We start from the raw sequence: 22,020 nt of genomic DNA on the forward strand, positions 1-22,020 counted from the left end.
ATGCTTTAGCTTATAGCTCTATATTTCCATTGATTGATGCAGCCTAGTGTTGAGGCTTGATAGATAGCATTAAGTTGCAGTTTGGACAAAAGCGGTTTGTGACTTTGGATTTTGTGGCTTGGAAGAATTTCTAGATGGTTGTTGTTGTTGTTAATTTACGTCGCACTAGAGCAGCACAATGGACTATTGGCGACGGTCTGGGAAACATCCCGGAGGATGTTCCGAAGACATTCCATCACAATTTTGATCCTCTGCGGAGGGGATTGCACCCCGCATTGGTAAACCGACGACCTGCGCGCGAAGTCGAGCACCTTACGGTAGCACAGTTTAACGAGGACCAATACCGCGCACCCTCGGTCCCTACGCAGACTGATCCAAGTGGTCACCCACCCGCACACTGACAGCAGCCAGTGATGCTTGACTTCGGTGATCTGCTGGGAACCGTGTCTTAACGATCAGTTCACTGCGGGACAATTTGTAAATGGATTGGAGTATGATCTGGGGGGCAAGTAAATTACATTTACATCTACAGCAAGGGTTTCAGACTTACATGAGGCCGGGGGTTACAATTAAAAACACAAATCGAATGGCGGGCCGTAACTTTATCAAAATTTAATGTAGGACTCTTTTATGTTTGAAGGAACATTAAATATTACTGTCAGATTTTTACCAAGTTGTAGAAGACAAAAGTATTGAATTACAAATTATAAAAAGAAGTAGATTTTTAAAAACATTTAATTGCATATTAAAAAATTCGGGCTGCAATAACTTTAATGTACATTTATGTATTAAACAATTAATGTGCAACAGATATAATTGTTAAGATATGAAACTTTAAAAAGGTTGGTATTAAAACTTACATAGTAGCACACAAAATGTTCTATGAGAAAATTGAGGTCTGTCTGCTGCAACCACCAGAGAGTAGATATTTACATTTTAAATTTAAACTTTACAAATGTGTGTGTAAATATTTTCGGCCAAAATGAGTGATTTCAAAAAGTTAAATCGGAGAATTTCTTCGAGAAAACTTCTGATACACACATGCTAAATTATATTCATAAAATACAAAGAAATGAAATAAAAAACAGCATCATAGACGATTATTTTTGTATTTGAATAGATATTTTCTTGGATGGAAAACGCGAGAAAATTTTTATTTTTATTTTTGTACAGCTGGTATGTTAACTTTCACTGGAACGAAGAAATTAGGTTTTTATTAACGAGAAAAGTATTTTAAACCAATACAGATTTTTTGCGAAAATTGTCCGCAAAAAAAATGACAACTAATATATTTTAAATCAGTCGTGGTTGCCGGGATAAAAGTGCTGCACCAAGTATACTTGGTGCAGCACTCAAATCTGGTGCAGCACTCAATTCTGCAACTAGACTCCTCAATTCTGCTTTTAACATGTAAAGACTATAGCGGGCTTGTCATATTTTGAATCGATTTTTCTTGTTTCTTAAACAAGAAATCGAGTGATCAATTCTTAAAAAAAAAAAAAGAAGAAGAAGAAGAAAAAACTTATAATTTTTTGATTTTTTTTATACCTACGTAAATGTGTGTCGAATTTTTTTTTTTTTTTATCTGTATTACTTTTTCTAATATTGCCTTTGAAACTCAAGTCAATTTCTACATTTGAGTATACTTTGCAATGAGCAACTTTTTCCTCCAAGTTCATTCTTCCGGGGACGATTGCGGTCCACAATCAGGTTAATCGGAGAAGATTAGACTAATCTTCTCCGTAGATGGTCTTTCTCAATCTCTCCAAAATACTTTTACTCTGTTCACCTCTTTTTGGAAATCTTTTTCTTTCACTGCCCTTTTGAAGAAATGATACGGGAATGTTTTAAAAACCGATAGTTTACTTTTTATTTATAAGCTTTTAATTTATTATGAATGTTATATTCGCTGTTAATTCGTTCCTTCTGTATAAATTTTATTTATTTAGAAGCTGTTGTTGTTGTTAATTTACGTCGCACAATGGACTATTGGCGACGGTCTGGGAAACATCCCGGAGGATGATCCGAAGACATTCCATCACAATTTGGCACCCCCGCTTCGGTAGCCCGACGACCTGAGCGCGAAGTCAAGCACTTTACGGTAGCACAGTTTAACGAGGACCAATACCGCACAACCTACTTTGTATAAATTTGCTGGTTGTTTTGCATTTGGAAATGGATTTAGCTTGTTATGTATACAGAATTTAGGTTTTAATAAATTTTTGTGAATGATAACTGTTTTGAATATATTTCAATTTTATTTTGAAACTGGGTGACACTGTTGCAGAGTTCGCGTTATCGATCACGGAGTAAATTTCAAATATGATTAGAAAGGTAACAGAACAGTACACTGAATGTTACTACAACATCAACCTCTGTAACACATAATACGTTATATTAGTTTTCCAGCTTATTTTTAACTAAAGGAAAAACAGCACCTACGATACTACTTTAGATTTTATGTAACTATCATTGAAATTTATAAAATTTACTAAATTATAAATATCTTCAGTAGTTGAGACAATTAATTTTAAGCTGCTGACAAATATGGGGAGGCAATGTAAGCAATCGTGAAGAAGTTACAACTCAACAGTTGAAAAAGTTTTTCAAGTTCTATCGTCTGCTAACAAAATTTACTTCTACTAATATTTTCTTGCGTTTTCTGGCATAAAATTGCATTGGCTAAAAAAGATTTTTTAAGTAATATTTAATTCAGTGTTCTCTTTCATAAATAAATGTTTTTTTTTAAATTAATAATATGGAATAGCCTTTTAGAAAAAAGTGGTATTGGACCAAAAATAAAGAAAAATATGATAATTTTAAAAGTTCGAATGCTAGATTGAGCAATATTAAATGTTTTATAGTATTAGCTCTAATATTAGAAGATAGGATTTATGATTCTACAGGTTTCTAGCAAGGCAGCATTCTATTGCATCTTTCTGATGTTAGATAATATCATTTTGCTATCTGGGATTTGTAATTAGTGTATAAACGTACATATGCCTACTTTCCCGAAATGAAAGAACAAAATTATTTATAAAGCATCATTTTAATAAGTAATAACAGACATACATGACTCATTCTAACACCTTTTTTACTGAACTGAAGAATCTTAAACATTCAGAACTGGAAAATTTCGTCAACTATTAACAGTGTTTCAGTGGGTACAATTAAATTTAATGTTATAAACATACGTTATCAAGCCCGCATTTTCATTCAGCTACATTAGGGCACAATTTATTATACAGATAGTTACTGACCATCTAAAATAGCTGAATTTAATTACGGAAATTCAAACGAATGCAAGAACGTATTGGTTTTCGCTGTACAGTGATTGTAAATGATAGATAGATGGACACTTGTGGCGTGAATTTGCGAATAATCACGTGACTCCCCGTTTCAGGTGAAAATGAAAGTAAACGTTTTTTGCTTAAAAATAACTTAACAAATTGCACTTCTAGGAAAATAATGAAATGTTTTCTGAGAGTTTTAAGGAATTTTCTGAATGCATTAAGATTTTAAAAATAATTTATTGTAATTGTCCATTACTTTTATCACCAATATGTCCCTTTCGTGAATCACTTAGATGAAGAGGCAAGAAGATACCTTGATCGGCACCCTCACAATAAAGCAATAAGAGACAAAATGGTTAATTATTTGCATTTATTAAGGAAATTCAATGTACTTGTGCAGGGGATGGACAAAAATATGGTAATACTTTTATACTAACTCTATGTAAGCAATCTTTCTTACAGCAGCAAATGTTTCTGAAAATTTCGTATGGTTAAACAGCTGGCACAATTTAAAAGATAGTGTTCAAAGTTGTTAGAAATGGTGTCCATGGGTAACAATGTAAAATTTACATGGACTGAGATGAGCATGAAGGAATTATAAGCTCTTTTCCTATTTTAAATACCACTATACTTGAAAAAGTATATATAATTACCACATTTATATATGAATTTTTTTCCTATCCAGGATTTTTCATTTTTGTGTATTTTATTATCATGTTAATTTACTAACGTAATCTTCTCATTCCCCCTCTTTCCTTAATTCTATAATATTTCGATAAAAGAGCAGATAGCCCCTGGTCTAGGTACTGCGTACCCAGAACTTAAATTGGCAATTATCCTTTTAAATATTGCAATCCTATAGTATGATTTCAAAATAAGTTAATAACTTCCTCTCCTCAATTGGGTCGATCCGAATTTTGCATGGGTCAAAATATACCATTTCTAAAACCTCAAAGCATGATCTTTAAATCTGTGCCAAGAGCTTTGTCATGTAAAAGCTTCCAGAACATTTGTTGCTAAAAAACGAAAGTTATTTTCATAGAGTTAGTATAGAGCTTTCATAGAGTTAGAGTTGGTATATTTCCACAATTTTGTCTAACCCCTGAATATATAGTAAATGTAATACAATTGTAATGTCCTTATTGGAAGCGAAAACAAATGCTTCTATTCTAACATGTAGTAATACTTTGTGTTCTTTCATCAGACGTTAGGATTACCCAGTGTGTCATCCATCTATTGAGTGTGATGATGCTTCTCTCCAAATGAATAAACGGGCTTTGAATCTTCCACTTTCTTTAAAGCTTGATCGGAATCATACTGTCCAGGCGCTATAAAAACGATTATTAAATTTAAAAAGTTTTGAGATGTGAAAGTGTGCACAAGTAATGGTTCTTTAAAAAGTGAATGACATAAAGTGATACACAAGTGACATTAATATGTGTCAGGGTGAATATTAGTGAGTATCAGTGCAAAAATATAATTTGGGTATATTATCAGGGAGGCTAACGGGTCCGCCTTCTGATAAAGTTTTAATAAATTGATAGTGAATTAAATAGTAAAACTTTTACTATAAGGATGGTTATGCCCACTCTTTAAAAGATTTCTCACGTGATAACTGCACCTAGTTAGGATTGTTCTGGTAACTCAGTACCAGCCCTAGTTGGCTCTCACTGATTCACAAGATCTGAGATCACTCAAAAAGATAAGATGACTAGGAACATGACATGAAACATGATGATAGATGACTAGGTACTAGATACATGACTGGGCATATATTCTAGTATTTGGACGGTACAAACATTAATATAGAAAAAGAAAAAACAGCAATATATTTGCATGGCGGGGGATCCACCTTCCCCATGGCTGTTCGCAGCTTCTGGTGGATTGCTTGCCAGTTATATACAACATGGTAATAAAATACAATATGAATGGTAATAATTTTGAAAAAAAGCAGTGGTAGGCAAAATAATTTTTAATCGAATTAACTAAAGCAAAGAATTATACATTTGTATACTAGTTTTGCTACCTTAAGAAAAATTCTGATTATAAAGAGAAACATCCCAATTTACTTATGAAAGTTTTTAAAAAAAATTTTTTTAGTTGCTGATTTTTCCAAGTTACTGATTACTCCATTCCGAAACCTGTATTGGCTAATTCTGCGTATAAATTCTTCATCAAAAATTTGCCACTATACACTGTTACAAGTTTATAAATAAAACCATTACCTCGATTGAGAAACCTGTTCGTATATAAGAGCGCACCAAATTCGTGCTAAGCTCCTAGCTCGAACTCATATCAGCATCGCCAACTCTTGTTTAACGGAATTGATGAAAGAATATTAAATACTAGTGGACTGTGCGCCCTGCTCTCTCTCTAAAACTCGCCAACCCCCGAAAATTGCTAAGCAATCTTATAAGCTTTGCTTCGCAAATTAAGCTCGCTTCGCTCGCTACTAACTTAGGTATATTGCAAATGCACAAAACTCAAAGAATTCAAAACAATCATTCAAATCCATATAACAACTTTTTTTTTAAAAAAAAATTACATATTTTTATAAATACTAAGTCATTAAAATAAATTTGAATTCAAATAAATGACATGTAATTCGTTAAACCTATTAGAAATGTGCAATAGTATAAAATCTTAAGATAAAATTTTTAAAACTGATATCTCTTTAAAAAGGTTAAAATTTTGACTATAATTAAGTCTATTAAAAATTGAAATAAGTGAATTTCAATGGAAAAATCTGCATCTGACCGTGAATGCGGAAACAATATGGTCCATTCCCAGAAGGTGGCTTTATCTACGCTCCAAATGATGCAAAAGAAAGAGCAGCAGTATATTCATTTTTCAATGAATAACTAATAACAATAATAAAACAAATAAATTCGTGATATAAATCAAAAATCGTCAAATAAATTCGTTATATATAAATTCGTGAAAAAAAGCGCTGTCGATAAAATACTAAAATAGAGATCTATCGACAAAGACTACTCACTTCTGCCTAGCTTAATAGTATGAGATTGCCGCAGCTGAATTGAACAACCTGATAGGGTGAATTTCGGAAGAGATCACATTTGGTGAGAATGCTCTCGCTGGTTATTTCAGTTTCCGTTTTCAAAAGCGCTATATGTTGAGTCACCTCAGCTAGATTTGGCATGTGACATTTTTAGGGGCAATCATTGGTCGATTTTCTAGCGTTGCCACTCGGGGAGCTGTAATGAGGCTTTTTTTTGTCGCCGTGTAAGAGAAATATATATAGTATAGATTGTTTCTTGCAGAAGATTTTCTTTTACAGCAAAACAAAAGTAAAAGTTCTTTATCTCGCTCTTGATTTCTTAAGGGCATGTCAGTATAAGAAGTGCCAACTTTTATAAGAGGCGTCTAGGATTTCAGTATAGACACGAAATTATAACCTTTTTTTTTAATAATAATTCTTTGATCAGAAGATAGGATGAATTATCTGACGCGTTTTACTTTTGAAAGCTTTTATATTGTTTTTGAAAGCATAGTTGTATAACTTTTAGGAAATAAAACAGAACTATATGCAGGATTACGGTCTAGGATTACTTAAATCCTAGACTGCAATGGTCTTTTATTAACTTGTTTTTTAGAAGAACTTAATTTTGCGTACAGGCAGTGTCAGTCAGGAATGATATAAGCATGGTGCCGCAGTATTATTCTCATTTATACTTGGTGTGCGAGGTACAAAATTCTAAAATACAGCAAAAAATAATTTTTAAACGAGACGTGTTAATTTGAGAATATACAAACTTGGCCAAAAATGACTTATTTAAGAATTTCATTTAATGAAAATTGCTTGTGTATCATGGAGTTGTAATAAAAAATCTTTACCAATCCCGGGGGTTGAGTCAGCATTTGGAGGTGATCGTTTATGTCCGAATGTGTAGCTTGGATTCTTATCTTCCACATTCTGCAGACAGGAATTTGCATCGTAATAACCAGGAGCTGAAATATTTGAAAATATATTTTTCATAAGACTCACTCTCAATATTAACTTTGCATTCAAGAAACTGATGAATCTTAATTATTATTGTAATGCATCCAATAATTACCAATTTAATTGTTAAAATTTCTCAGTCTTAATATTAGTTGAAAACGACTTAGTTTCATGTCAACACAGTAGCCTGAATTTGTGCGAGTAGCAGTAGTTTAAAAAACACTTTCTTTCATTATTGTTAGTTGTTTAAAGTAAATTACGTTTCTGATATACGTGCTTAAATTTTTTTAAGCACTTATGTTAGTTTAATTGGATTATTGCAAGCAACACGCGTGGGTGAACTAATCAGGTTCAACATACATACTTGTAGGCATTCAATTAAATCCGATCCGAAAAGTTATTCAGTGTGAGAATATCAAACCTTATAGCTTAAATATTCACACGTCACTCACAACCACTTGATTAGTTACAAGTACCCAATTGGTTGGTTTAAGTACTTCGAGTGCAAAGGGATAAAAAGCGTGAAAGTTTTTCAATGGAAGTGCAATTGAAAGCTGGGGGAAAATATATTGATAATTGCTAACGAGAGCACTTTTGGGGACACACGCCATATTTTCCATGCCATCAACAAGATATTTTGAAGTAGTTTGTCTTCTAGTGAGAATTATGGAAATTTGTTAAATGTCTATCTGGAATAGATTGATGTAAAAATGGCACCTTTGGAAAAATAACCTATCACCATCCCTGAAGTTTCTCATATTCTCTTAATCTCACACAACTTTAATTAATTCCAATTAAATAAATTAACGTGCAAGATGTCTTAATTTTTAACTCCAGAAAAAAAATTATTACAGTAAAAATTTAACATTTCACCTACCGTACAAGACTGTATATCGTTATTTATTATTATTGTTGATATTTATCCCTTATGTGTTTTTCTTCTTGCAGTAGGATAGAATAATAAAAAATTGACGATTTGTAAACATGCATGGGAGCGTTACTTTTAAAATGTAACGAGTACAAGTAAAGGTACTTGAAGCAAAAGCAACATGTAAAAGATAAAAAGTTTTGAGTTGTAAAAGTAAAGAGGAAAAGGTTCAAATACAGAACGAAAAAAAGTAATGATTTTAAAGTACATTATCAAAGTAACCTTAAAATTCATCAAAAAAATGTGAGAAAAATATTTTTTTAAATTTAAAATTAATTAAAATAGTGAACGCTGAAAATATAAAGAAACCAAAAAAGTAATCAAAATTTAATGCGTGCATATAAAAAGAAGTTTTAAATTACATAGTCCAGTCACATTAATGTGACCACCACCTTCTTTCGACGTCATCGTGAAATAACCAATCACAGAAGGTAGGTGGTAGCACATTACAATGGAGTGTATATAAAGAATGTCCTAGGGCATCGGAAAGCATTTCAAACGTTTGCGTAATGCAGAAAAGTAGTGATTTATCCGACGTCCAAAAGGGCATGATTATTGGCTTTCGGGCGAGGGGATTTCGGGCCAAGCATTTCGGAAACGGCTAATTTTGTGAACTGTTCACGTGCTACCATGGTAAAAGTAAACCGTGCATGGCAAAATGGCACTATCCAAAATTAGCGGCGTGGCGCATGTGGTGCACCACGGGCTATAGATGACAGAGGCGAACGAAGGCTACGGAGATGCGTTCGGGCGAATAGACGTGCAACTGCTGAGCAACTGACCTCCATGATGAACCAAGGGGCTACCAAGAGTGTATCTTCAGCAACGTTCGTTTCAGCGAACGTTGCTGCGCATGGGTCTCCGCAGCAGACGCCTGTTTAATGCACCTATGCTGACTGCTGTTCATCGGAGATGAAGGCTGGAATTTGCACGCCAGTACCGCAACTGAACGTTCACAGAGTGGCGACCGGTGACTTTTTCCGATGAATCACGTTTTAGGCTCCATCGGACAGATGGACGTTGGCGTTTGAAAGCAAACACCCTGCAACATTGTCGGAAGGATCAAGGTTGGATGAGGGAGCATTATGGTTTGGGGAAGGTTTTCCTGACATTCACTGGGTGCACTCATCCTTGTGGAAAGCACGATGGATCAGCACTAGTACGCATCTGTCTTTGCGGACCATGCCCATCCCTACATGCGAATGATTTTTCCTCAGAATGAACAAGGCCATACACCTCGCAGTGTGTGTGCGTGGTTCGAAGAGCACCAGGATGAGTTTACCGTACTCCCCTGGCCAGCAAACTCACCGGATCGAAATCCAATCGAGAATCTGTGGGACCTCCTCGATCGGGTTGTTCGCGCCATGGATCCTCAACCGCGTAATCTAGTGCGGCTGGCCACGGCACTGGAGTCGGCATGGCTCAACATCCTAGGGAGCACCTATTGACACTCTTCCTGTACGTCTCGCAGCGGTCCGCTCTGCCAAAGGTGGTTATTCTGACTTTTGACAGGTGGTCATATTAATGTGACTGAACTGTGTATGTTAATTTTAAAACTTCCAAATCTATAGAAATTTCGTTTCTTACTTTCGGAATTTGTTGAAATAAATTAATTTGTTGAGCAAATTTTCTAAGAATATAATTTTTCCTTAAAGAAATAAGTAAATATAATAAATAATTGTATAAATCCATTAAATAAAAAATTATATTATGTTTTTATGAAAGTAAAAAAAGAAATGTTTTTAAATTTTAAATCATGATATTTTTTTAGTTAGTTAATTTTTTACTAATTAAAGACTAAGCACAAAAGTTCTTTTTCGAATTTATTAATATGGTGAACTAAATGATAATATGGTAAAATTCGAAAAAGGAGAAAAAATTAATTTTTATTTAAAATCAACGAAATAATAAAACTGAAGAAATTTTTTAATGATAACTATAATTTAAATATATGAAGCATAATTTTTATATTTTAAAATTTAAATGGAAAATAGTTTATTTTTTATTAAAAAAAATGTTTGTTTAAATAACATTAAATAAATTATTGAAATGATTTAGAAATACACACAACAAAAACACAGTTAACAAAAATATTGTTTGAGAAAACTAAATAAATGGATTTATTTTCATCAATAGATTCATTTTCATTGGTGATCGCGAGTATTTTTTCCAAAATGTAAATTATTATTTATCGCTTATTATTCTTAATAGACAAAATTTTATTTTCTTAATGATTTTAATGATCCACTTAGTGAAAAAATGTATATTTTTAACTGCAAAAAATATATAAATCAAATCTTTTTATATAACTTCACTCCCGGAATAGCTCGTGGCTATTCTTGAGTAAGCTATTATAAAAAATATACTTTTGTTGTCTAATTACATGTCTACGTAACTATAATATTTTTTTTTATATATAATTCTATGATTAAACGATAGGACGAATTATCTGACTTGTTTAGCTTTATAAGATTTTACATTATTTTTGAAGGCATAGTGGTATAATTTTTAACGAAATAAAATGGAACTACATGGCCAGTTGTGGATGATTAATTAAATCCTAGACCGCTATGTTCTTTTCTTCACTTGCAATAGAGTATAGGCTTTATAGAAGAACTGAATATTGCGAGTGACCAGCGTCCACCAGGAATGATCTTAAGTATGGTGCCACAGTATTATTCTCATTTATACACTCTATAACAAAAAAATCGACGCACCAAGAAGGAGTTATCCGATTGAAACGAAAATTGGTGGATAGGAGGACAATGTACACAATAGTAAATGATTAAAATTTCAGAACAATTAAATAATTTATTGCAGAGTTACAGTAACAAGTTCAATAAGGTGTTGACCCGCCTCTAGCCTGGATACAAGCTGCCACACGGAGTGGCATAGACCGATAAAGCTCCCGGATGGTCTCTTGCGGTATTTCCTGCCAAATTCCATCCAATTGTCGAACGAGGTCATCAACATTCCGTGCCATATGCAATCGCCTTCCCATCATATCCCAGACATGCTCGATGGGAGAGAGATCTGGTGATCTGGCAGGCCAAGGAAGAGTTTGACAAGCTTGCAGACAGTTCTTAGCAACACGTGCCGCATGTGGTCTGGCATTGTCCTGCTGAAAAACCAGCCCAGGGTGCTGCAATACGAACGGTAGCAAAACAGGTCTTAGGATGTCGTCGACGTACCGCTGTGCAGTAAGTGTACCTCTAATGACAACCTCAGGGGTCCGGCTGTCAAAGGAAATGGCACCCCAGACCATAATACCTTGCTGAGGGCCGGTGTGGCGTGCAATAGTGAAGGCGAGATCCCCACTCTTCCCTGTGTGTCTCCAAACACGTCTTCGATGATCGTCAGGACACAGTTGGAAGCGGGATTCGTCGCTACAGACTATACGTTCCCAGTCGGCATCATTCCAGCCTGATCGAGGCACGCACCACTGTAATCTAGCACCAAGAAGCAATGCTTCTTGGCGCGTCGATTTTTTTGTTATAGAGTGTACTTTATGCACTAGGTACAAAATTCTAATAAATACAGCAAAAAATCATTTTTTAATGAAAAATGCTAATTTAAGAATAAACAATTTTGGCCAAAAATGTCTGCTATTCAACATTTGGAGGTTTAGGTTTAAGTCCGAATGTGTAGCTTGTCTTCGGATTTTTCAAAGACTCTCTTTTGACATTAACCCTTTTACACTCAAGAAACTGAAAATTTTCAATTACTATTCCAATGCATCTAATAATTACCAATTTAATTGTTAAAATTTCTTAGCGTTATCATTATTTAATAACAACTTAGGTTCATGTCAGCACGCTCACCTCCTATATTCTAATATTAGAATTAATATTATATAAGCTTAAATAGTATCTGATCTAACATTCCAACTAGTTTTGAATATTTAAGATTTTTAAGTTCAGTGAAAAAGGTGTTAGACTGAGTTATGTACGTCTGGTATTGCTTATTAAAATTAAATGAAAAATGCTAATTTGAGAATAAACAATTTTGGTCAAAAATGACTTATTTAAGAATTTCGTTTAATGAAAATTGTTTGTGTAACATGGAATTGTGATAAAAAATATCATTTTTAATAGGAAATAAATCTTTAGTCATACCGGGGTTTGATTCAACATTTGGAAGTGAACGTTTATGTCCGAATGTGTAGCTTGGGTTCTTATCTTCCACATTCTGCAGACAGGAATTTGCATCGTAATAACCAGGAGCTGAAATATTTGAAAATATATTTTTCATAAACCTCACTCTCAATATTAACTTTGAATTCAAGAGTTTGATGAATCTCAATTACTATTGTAATGCATCCAATAATTACCAATTTAATTGTTAAAATTTCTCAGTCTTAATATTAGTTGAAAACGACTTAGTTTTATGTCAACACAGTACCCTGAATTTGTGCGAGTAGCAATAATTTAAAAAAGCACTATGTTTCATTATTGTTAGTTGTTGAAAGTAAACGTTTGTGATATACGTCTTAAACTTTTTTCGCACTTATGTTAGTTTAATCGGATTTTTGCAAAGAAGATCACGCGTGGGTCAACTAATTACAAGATACTTGCAGGTATGCAATTAAATCTGATCCAAAAATTGATTCAGTGTGATAATATCAAGCCTTATACCTTAAACGTTCACACGCCACGCACAACCACTTGCTTAGTTACAAGTACCCAATTGGTTGTTTTAAGTACTTCGAGTGCAAAGGGATTAAATGCATGAAAGTTTTTCAATGGAAGTGCAATTAAAGGCTGGGAAAATATAAGGATAAGTCACATTTTCAAATTGCTCACGAGAGCACTTTTGGCGAAAAACGGCATGTTTTCATGTAATCAATAAGATATTTTGAAGTAGTTTGTCTTCTAGTGAGAATTATTGAAACTTGTTCAGTTTCATTAAGTTTGGTGCAACAGTATTATTCTCATTTATACTTTTATGCGCCAAGTACAAAATTCTAATAAATACAGCAAAAAATAATTTTTTAATGACGTATGCTAATTTGAGAATAAACAATTTCGGTCAAAAATGCTTGCCATTTAAGAATTTCGTTTAATGAAAAGTGCTTGTGAAACATGCAGTTGCGATTAAAAAAAACCAGTTTTTAATAGGAAATAAATCTTTAGCTATACCGGGGGTTGCTTCAACTTTTGGAGGTGTGGGGCTTGTGTTGTTATCGATCATGTCAACCTTCATCTATGAAAAGGTACCCCGACATAGAGTCGCGAGTTAACATGTCTTATATACTAGTGAATTGTAGTTGTAATTGTGTAGTGGTCGATAAGCTACAGTACTTCCCCACCAGAATTATAGTTGTGATAGAATTCGATACCACTAGTTGCTGCATTTGTGACAGGCCGGGAGAGCTGGATTAAGGTCACCGGGTTCAGAACATGAGAGATGTATTAAGATCATAGTCGTAGTCGCTCCTGTGTTGCCTTTAGCAGTCGAGTGTATTCAAGCCGACGTTGTGCGTGATCGAGACGAAACTGAGTAGCAAAAGTGCGAGGAGGTGGATAATGTCGCAGTCACAAGTAGCAACTCAACTGTTTAATGTGGACAATCCATCGAAGTAGGCGTGTTCAGATCGAAGTGGGCGTTTCTGTCAAGGTGGGCGAGTTCAGATTTTAGATGGTCAATAATTATTTGTATAATAAATTGTGCCCTAATGTAGCTGAATGAAAATGTGGGTTTGATATAACTTATTTTTATAACATTAAACTTTAATGATACCCACCGAAAAATTGTTAATAGTTGACGAAATTTTCTAGTTCTGAATGCTTAAGAATCTTCAGTTCAGTAAAAAAGGTGTTACAATGAGTTATGTATGTCTGGGGTATTACTTATTAAAATGATGCGTAATAAATAATTTCGTTATTTCATTTCGGGAAAATAAGCATTTGTATGTTTATACACTTATTAAAAATCCGAGGTAGCAAAATAATATTATCTAACATTAAAAACCCGCAATACTGTCGTGCTAGAAAACCATAGACTCCTGAATCCTATCTTCTAATATTATACAACATTAAATATTACTCAATCTAGCATTCGAACTTTTAAAATTATCATATATCATTTATCACTTTTGGTCCAGAACCATTTTTTTTGTGAAAGGGCATCGCATATTATTAATAAATAAACATTTATCTATGACAGAAAACAATAAATTAAATATTACTTAAAATATCGTTATTAGCCAATGCAATTGTATGCCACAAAACGCAAGAAAATATTAGTAAATGTAAACTGTGTTCCCGATCGATATAAAACTGAAAAAACTCTTTCAACTGTTGAGTTGTAACTTCTTCACAATTGTTTACATCTTGACCATCAAGGATTACATCGCCATATTGGTCGTGGTCGGTAGCTTGACTGAATTTTTCACCTTCAAAGGTATTTCTAACTTAGTTAGTAATTTTTTTAGCAAAATTCAATGATACATATAACCTAAAGTAGTAAAATAGTAGTGTTTTTCCTTTGGTTAAAAACCAGCGAGAAAAGCAAAGCACATTAATGCAGTGGCGAATCCAGCGGGAGGGGGGGGGGTCATAGGGGTTATGACCCCCCAAGAATTGAAAATAATAATTTTTTTAATAGCTTACAAAAGAAATAAAGTATTTTAGAAATTATTTAAGGGGTCATATACACCTAGGTAGGTCAATCTTTTCAAGATTATTAATGCCTGTGACATCGATTTGTACCCATCAATCAATATGATGTTGAGAATTTCAATAACTCTGCCAGTTAGTACAGTAACAGCAGAACGTTCCTTTTCAACTCTTCGACGTATCAAAACTTGGCTTAGAGCAACTCAAAATCAAGAACAATTAAATGGACTCGCATTATTAAACATTCATTGAGAAATTGATTTGGATGTTGAAAAAATCATTGACAGATTTACCAAAGTTGCTAAAAAACGCATTACATTTATTATTAAAAGATTTTGAATACTTGAATTATTTATGTATTGTTCTATTGTTCATTATGAAAAAAATAAATGAGAAGACTAGCATGAAAACCCCCAGTTTTTTTTTAAAAAAAAAAGAATATTAAAAAAAAAATTGTTTTATTAAAAAGATAAAAATAAAAAAAAAAATTTTTTTTTTGGGGGGGGGGGGTGCATTTCTAGGAAAAATTTCTGGATCCGCCCTTGCATCAATGCATGATGTGTCAGAGAGGATTGTGATATAGAAACATTCAGTGTGTTTAATAATCTTGACCGCTTAATCAAAACATTGAAGATCATGTATTTAATGATCATGTATCTAATTAAGTCAGTAAATATTATGATTGTGCTCATTCTTGACAATCAGTAGTTCACTCGTAGTAGTCGACTATTCTGTTAAAACGTATTGTCTAATAACTATAAATAATAAGTATTGTTGTTAGCTTTAAATAGGCTTGTAACAAAATGTTTACTTGGTTATTCGAATCTTACAGAATTTCTCTACAACAATGATGAAGATAAAAAATAATTTTCAGTTAACAAGTTTGCCATCTTAAAATAATTATTAATTTATCGGCTACTCTTCAGTTAAAACCATTACATTTTAGAATGCTTGAAATTTTATTCATAAGACTAACTCTATTGTAACTTTATTAAAATTTCCTGGAATTTTCTTTTAATGCTGATTTTAAAGTCTATCTCAAACTTGTGAGTATTTTTATTATCAGCATTATATTTATTACTTTAATTTTAGAAATTTTCACTTGATTATTTGCTTGATATTTGAGACAAAAAGTTAATTCCTTTTTATTTTTATCATAATTAAAATATTATATTTTTAAAATAATCATAATCGTAAAAATTTCTTTGACTTTAAACTGGATAACATATACATTATGATAAAAATTCCCAATTAATATAGAAAAGAATATTGCTTAAACTTTCATCTGAAAGGTCTTGTATATTCTTTGTGAAAACATGTTGTATGCAATAGCATCTCTTTTTTCTGTTTAAGACGTTAACATATAATGTTATATTTGTTTTTACTATGTTCGTTACGCCTAATCTCTTATCCACGAAATACAAACAATGGAATTGATTGATTTTGAACAAATATATAGAGTTAAATAAATTGCAGGGTTTTCAAAAAAGTAACTGATGGTAGTCAAAAAAGGTAGATGAGCATAAGATATACTGTTGTTGTTGCTCCCTCCAATTGTCTGACGAAGTCAGAGAAGATCCAATAGGTTGTTGACTCTCAAAAAGTCGATGACAAGAAGTGGAGTAGCGTATAAGTCCTTGGAAAGCCCAAGCAGTCAAGGATATATTCAGCTGAGGCCTGCTGGGCTTCACATTTGGAGCAGACTGCATAGGTCTTTCTACCTTCAAAGTATGAGAGACTGTTCGTGTGTCCACTTGCCAGTCTGGAAATAGCTGTTTGATATGCTCTATCACCTATATGAACAAGTGAAGAGCCCGGTTCCTTGGCCGCATACCAATGATTCCTCCACTTTTTTGATATATGGCTTTTGATTTTGGAACATAAGATATACTTTGGATTGGAGTAAGAGGGAGGAGAATGGATGGTAGCAAAATTCGCTAATATAATTTTATTTAGCATTTCTGTATTGCTAAATAAATGATGCATGGAATGACATTATAAAACTATTGTTCTATGGTTCACTGTTTCACAGCAATGCAGAAAATTCAGTAAAATTATATCGCCGAATTATTCTACCACCATCCAGATCTTCCTCTTGCTTACTTCAAAAATAAAAAGCAGCGCAAGATAATGTCAGAAAATACAAAATCTTATTTTATATGACATCAAAACTAATTCAAAATTATATTACGGTAAACACTAGATAATATTAGTTTGCATAGAATCTAATATGTATTATATAATGCAGAGCAAACAGCAACCTTTTGTATCTTTCTAATATCAGAAGTTGTGCAAGATAACGTTAGATTTTACTGGTTTTCTGATGTTACCTAATATTAGGTGCTACTTGGGTAGAGAGTACTCTCTAACTACAGCGACATAATATTGCTCTTTGTTGTTTAAAGAATAGTGCTTGCTAAACGTTTAAATGCAATCAGTTTTACATTTCTAGTGACTTTAAATATTTGTTGACTTAGTGTTGACGGACTGGCACCGGAAAGGCTTAACAATAGTAAGAGTTTGTTTTACTCATCACAAAACCAGCTATGAATGTAAAATGGTTTTGCCACCAATTTTTTCTATTTTCCGTCTTACTTTCAGTCCAGCAGCAAAATGAGCACAACAGCGAAGCTTAAATTTATCCCTTTATTAAAAACACTACCGCAAATTGGTATCGAAATAAAATTTAATCCAGACTGGTATGGAAATTAAACCTCACAAAGATAAGGAGTTTTTGAGGTTGACAGGTGTAAAAAAATATAAGTAGAAAGCGAGATTATATTTTGCATTAAAAATAGCCTCATCAGTTTAAATCTTATAAAATCAACCTCATATATGTTGTGGCAGTTCATTTACGTCGCACTAGAGCTGCACAACGAGCTATTGGCGTCGGTCTGGGAAACATCCCTGAGGGGATGGCACCCACGTTTAACCTCTCTAAGCTGGTTGATCTAAGTCAGACTTCTATCAATCTCAAAACAAACTAAAGTGTGAATAAAACAACTTCATAGACCTAGTGAGGTTGATTTTTTTAAAGGTTGGTTTTGAAGTCAACTTCCAATAAACCTCAAAGCAATCTTAAATACACCACAAGAACACCTTAAATTTTTGTAACGGAAAAAACACGAATTTAAAGGTTTTAAAGCAAGAGTTTCTCGCTGAAAAGGACAAACAATTAGGAGACGTTATATATTATTACCCATCATTGCTCAATATAAAATAAAATTTATTGAAAAAAAAAAAAAAAACCAAGAGTCAAGCTGTGTGCAATAAAGTGAATTTACGAAACAAACTAATGAATGCAATAAGATTTAAATCAGAAAAAAATATATATACCAGGATTGTTGTCAGGCTCTGTATCTTTGGGCCTCTGTCCAAAATTACATTTAGGTGTTGAATCCTGAACAGTTTTCATGTCATATCGGCCTGGCGCCGAAAAAGAAAGAATAAAGATATTTTTATTTTTACTATTAAGTATTATACATTAATTCATCAAACTACGAGAAGAATTCGCAATAAACTTCACTCTAAAGTAAGGTGTTACAGATGCGTTTTCTATTAAATGTTACACAGATAGTTTGAACTTTGTACTTTTACTTTGAAAAAATTCACTCATCTTCATACTGTCCAAATCCCTATAATTCTAACTTTTTAGGTATTTTTGACTAAACTATGAGCAGCACGGTTTGCACTTTTCCTATCCATGATGTTTTGAAGATTTAAGATTTCTATTCCAAACTATCTAAATATATATATATTATAAGGAAAATGTCACTGTGCACCTAAAAATATTTATACAGTAGACGAAGAAGTCAAGGAGTTTGCCACAATTCAATATTTTATCTTTTGACATATAAACAAGCTTGTTGAATTCGCGGAGACATTTTCAGTAGATTGTGTCAAAGCACTATAGTTCACTAACTTCCTCTACGAAAAACCTGTTGATAACAAAAAAAAGAAGGAAAAAAAAAAAAAAGAAAAGGAGAAGAAGAAAAAAAAAAGAGTTCCATCCTTCTCATTAAAATTAATAAGCCTATTTAAAAAAATCGGTACAGTTGTTTCATTTGCTTCATAATATTAACTACACTTCAATTTCTTTCAGAATTCAGAATTCATTGTGTAGAATTCACTTCAATTTTTTGTTTGGTGCAGTTTAATGGAAATTGATTTCATATTTAATGGAAATATAAGTTAATAGGTAATAAACCATATTTAAAACTTAAAATAAAGTTGGAAGCTCTTTTCACTGGTAGCTCACAGAGGGATTTATAGACAGTTTTCTGACCACTGCTCCAGTAGTTAGACATTAACAACTAACTGAAGTAAAAAATATATATATTACTAATCTGTAGAAATAAAAATAATATTACTAATTCACTGGACGCAACAACTCACCAGACATATTGTCCGGTTTAGGATGTTTTAAGGTCTGTGAAAAAACGAATATTTCGGAATGGGTTCAAATGCAGTCGTCAAGTTTTGTTTAGGATCATAAGCAGCGGGAGCTATAAATAAACAAAAAGTGAGCAAGATTGCAATAAAAACTCTTATGAAATTTCCATAATAAGTTTCATAATAACTATACATTAAAATAAATATGAATAACTATACATTTAGTACACACATAGCATTAAACCAATTCTATAACTAAACTGCTCAAGTCTAGAATGTTGCTAAAAATTAATGAAAGGTTATGTTTTCTCAATGATTACAATATCACTATTCGAGTAAAAATTATACCTATAGTGAAAATGAACATGGATGTACGAAATAATCACCAAAAAATGAATAAAACTGATATTGTAAATCGTAGTTATAAGATATGATGCTCAAAAGATATAATAAAAATGAACGAAATATGAAGAAAAAAAAGATATGTCACAAAAAAATTCACTAAAAATAGCAGTTTTAAAAAGCATACCTATTCTTAAATCCAAAATAAATACAAATTGCATATTAGTGCTTCAATTTTTTGCAAAATCAATGCACTAATATGTAATCACTAATAAACGCATTATACTTTAAAACTTAGCAAACATATAAGCACTTTAAAACTCATTAGCTCTCAGATACAAAGCTTTTTTTTTTTTTTTTTTTTAAATAAAAAAAAAAGTCAAAATTGGCAGTTTAATTATTTTTTTAAAAAAGGAAACAAATTACCGGTTAGCAACAATATAGTTATAATAATAAAAAAATTAATGTTTGGTCCAAAAATCAGGCGATTATTTAATAATGATTTATTAAGTCAAATAGAATAAAATTAACGTTAAAATAATAAATTCACTAAAAATAGCTTTTTAAAGAAACGTAATACTCAAAATATTACTAGTTTCTAGTCAAACAAATTGCTAGTCAAAAATAAAATTTGGCACGGATATTAAGTAGTGGAAAATCGATATATATCTATATTTTTTTTATTTCTTTTTTTTTTTATTATCATGATATCATATTAACGATATTTCAATATATGTATAGATTAAAGTATCTTTATTTTGATATCATGAGGCTGAAAAAATGTTTTCAAGGTTATATAGATATTACCAATATTTTTACATCAGTTATACCATACATATATGACTGCTATACCATACTACTATCTATACCATATATATATATATATAAACATAATAAAATTAGAAAAATAGTAAAAAATTTTGATGAAAAAACGTAAAAGTTTTCATCAGTATGCTTTCTTTTACAACAGCGAAAGATGCATTTTAAAATAAAGAATAATGATCCTAAGATAAAAATCACTCCTTATAATAATCACTCCTTATAGGACGCATTAATGCGTCTATTGATTTTAAGATGAAAAAAGAAAAGCAGAAAACAAATTCATTGATATGAACTAAAATAAAATAAACTTGTGTTCAAATTAGATATACTAATCTAACAGTTAACAAAAAATAAAACGAATGTTCGTTTAGATCTATCGTATATTCGGTAAAGATATAAAGCATAATACATATCTGTAACCACTTTCAGCTCTGGTGCGACGTTAATAAAGTACCTTTCTACCTACATTTCAGTGCTGCCATCTATGAAAAAAATACTTTAATAATAATAATTGGAAAATTTAAGCAACAAAACTCATAATAGGTAAGGAAGTTAATCAAATCAATAAAAATAGTATTTCAAATGTAAAATCATTAAAAAAAACATTCAAATTTATGAAATTTGTAGAGCTTAACAATGATGGATCAGATAACAATATATTGTTATCTGAACCATCATTCTCTTTTTATTCATTCTTTTAAAGCAGGTTCATTGAAAAGTAGTTATCATAAATACAATTTATTGTCATTTTTACATTTATTGTTATTTACTTACTAATTCATACTTTTAAAGCTGGTTTATTGAAAAGTAGTTATCATAAATAGGATTTATTGTTATTTTTTTATTAATTTGAGTATCTAAAGCTAAAAGAGTGAAAATATTATGGTGTCCCTTCCAAAGGGCATGTAAATAAAATCTACAGGAGATTCTCCAATTGTAGTTCATTTAACATTACTTTTAAAATAATTAAAGGTAAATGTTAATTTTCTTTGAACGTGATCAGGGCGTAATAGCTCCAGGTATTCAAGCAATGTCTAAATTAAAATTACATTTCAAAAAGTGTTAAAATTTTACCATTACAAAAAAACGATAATTTTGACCTATTTTCTTTAAACAGCAAAGATGTAAATAAAATTAATTTCAAATTAATTAGACCCAATTAGAAATATAACTTGATCTTTTTATGCTTCTTAGTGAATTAAAAAATATTTGTTCAGCATTCATTTAAAAAAGCGATGAATCTTTATCACCTTAATTAAGATGATAAAGAACGGAATAAGTTAACTTATTCGTCCGTTTCCAATTACCGTTATGGAGAGGAGGCTAAATATAATGTCACAAAACCGATTAAATTTTGGTAACAAAAATCTGAAACAAACTAAACAATAAGTTGACCGAAAATGAAAGGTTCAAAGCGAACGTTCATATAGACAGGAAATTCCCCTCCCTTTTTTTTTTTTGTTTTTTTTGTTGTTGTTTTAATTATGATTATAATAATTTCTAGGGTGCTCTAACCTCAGCTCTCTGCGTTCGCCAAAATCTGTGACTGTGGGCAATTTCTTTCGGATTACTTCTTAATTCGTGAAATGTTAAGAAAAAGAAAAGAAAAAAAGAACCAGAGGAATAGGCTACAAAATAAATAATAAAAGAAATATGTATAGCAAT

General features: G+C 31.9%; 1 protein-coding gene across 2 annotated transcripts; it reads right to left on the bottom strand.

Annotated features, from left to right (window-relative positions):
- Window positions 1-3,648: 3,648 nt before the first annotated feature.
- On the bottom strand, window positions 3,649-20,821 carry LOC107457281 (uncharacterized). 2 transcript variants are annotated; one of them, XM_087149798.1, is made up of 6 exons: window positions 20,765-20,821; window positions 19,195-19,304; window positions 18,136-18,225; window positions 12,298-12,405; window positions 7,149-7,262; window positions 3,649-4,621 (listed from the first exon to the last, which is right to left on the bottom strand). In XM_087149798.1, exons 2-6 carry the CDS (start codon window positions 19,199-19,201, stop codon window positions 4,527-4,529), a joined length of 414 nt encoding a protein of 137 aa, XP_087005924.1. In that variant the 5' UTR covers window positions 19,202-19,304; window positions 20,765-20,821; the 3' UTR covers window positions 3,649-4,526. The 2 variants fall into 2 exon arrangements, with proteins under 2 accessions (XP_087005924.1, XP_087005925.1); XM_087149799.1 differs by lacking the exon at window positions 18,136-18,225 and having other exon boundaries at window positions 20,765-20,815.
- Window positions 20,822-22,020: the final 1,199 nt, after the last annotated feature.

This window comes from Parasteatoda tepidariorum, chromosome 8 (assembly GCF_982258835.1).
Source record: "Parasteatoda tepidariorum strain Cologne lab strain chromosome 8, Ptep-v5.0, whole genome shotgun sequence".
Classification (NCBI taxonomy): Eukaryota; Metazoa; Arthropoda; class Arachnida; order Araneae; family Theridiidae; genus Parasteatoda; species Parasteatoda tepidariorum.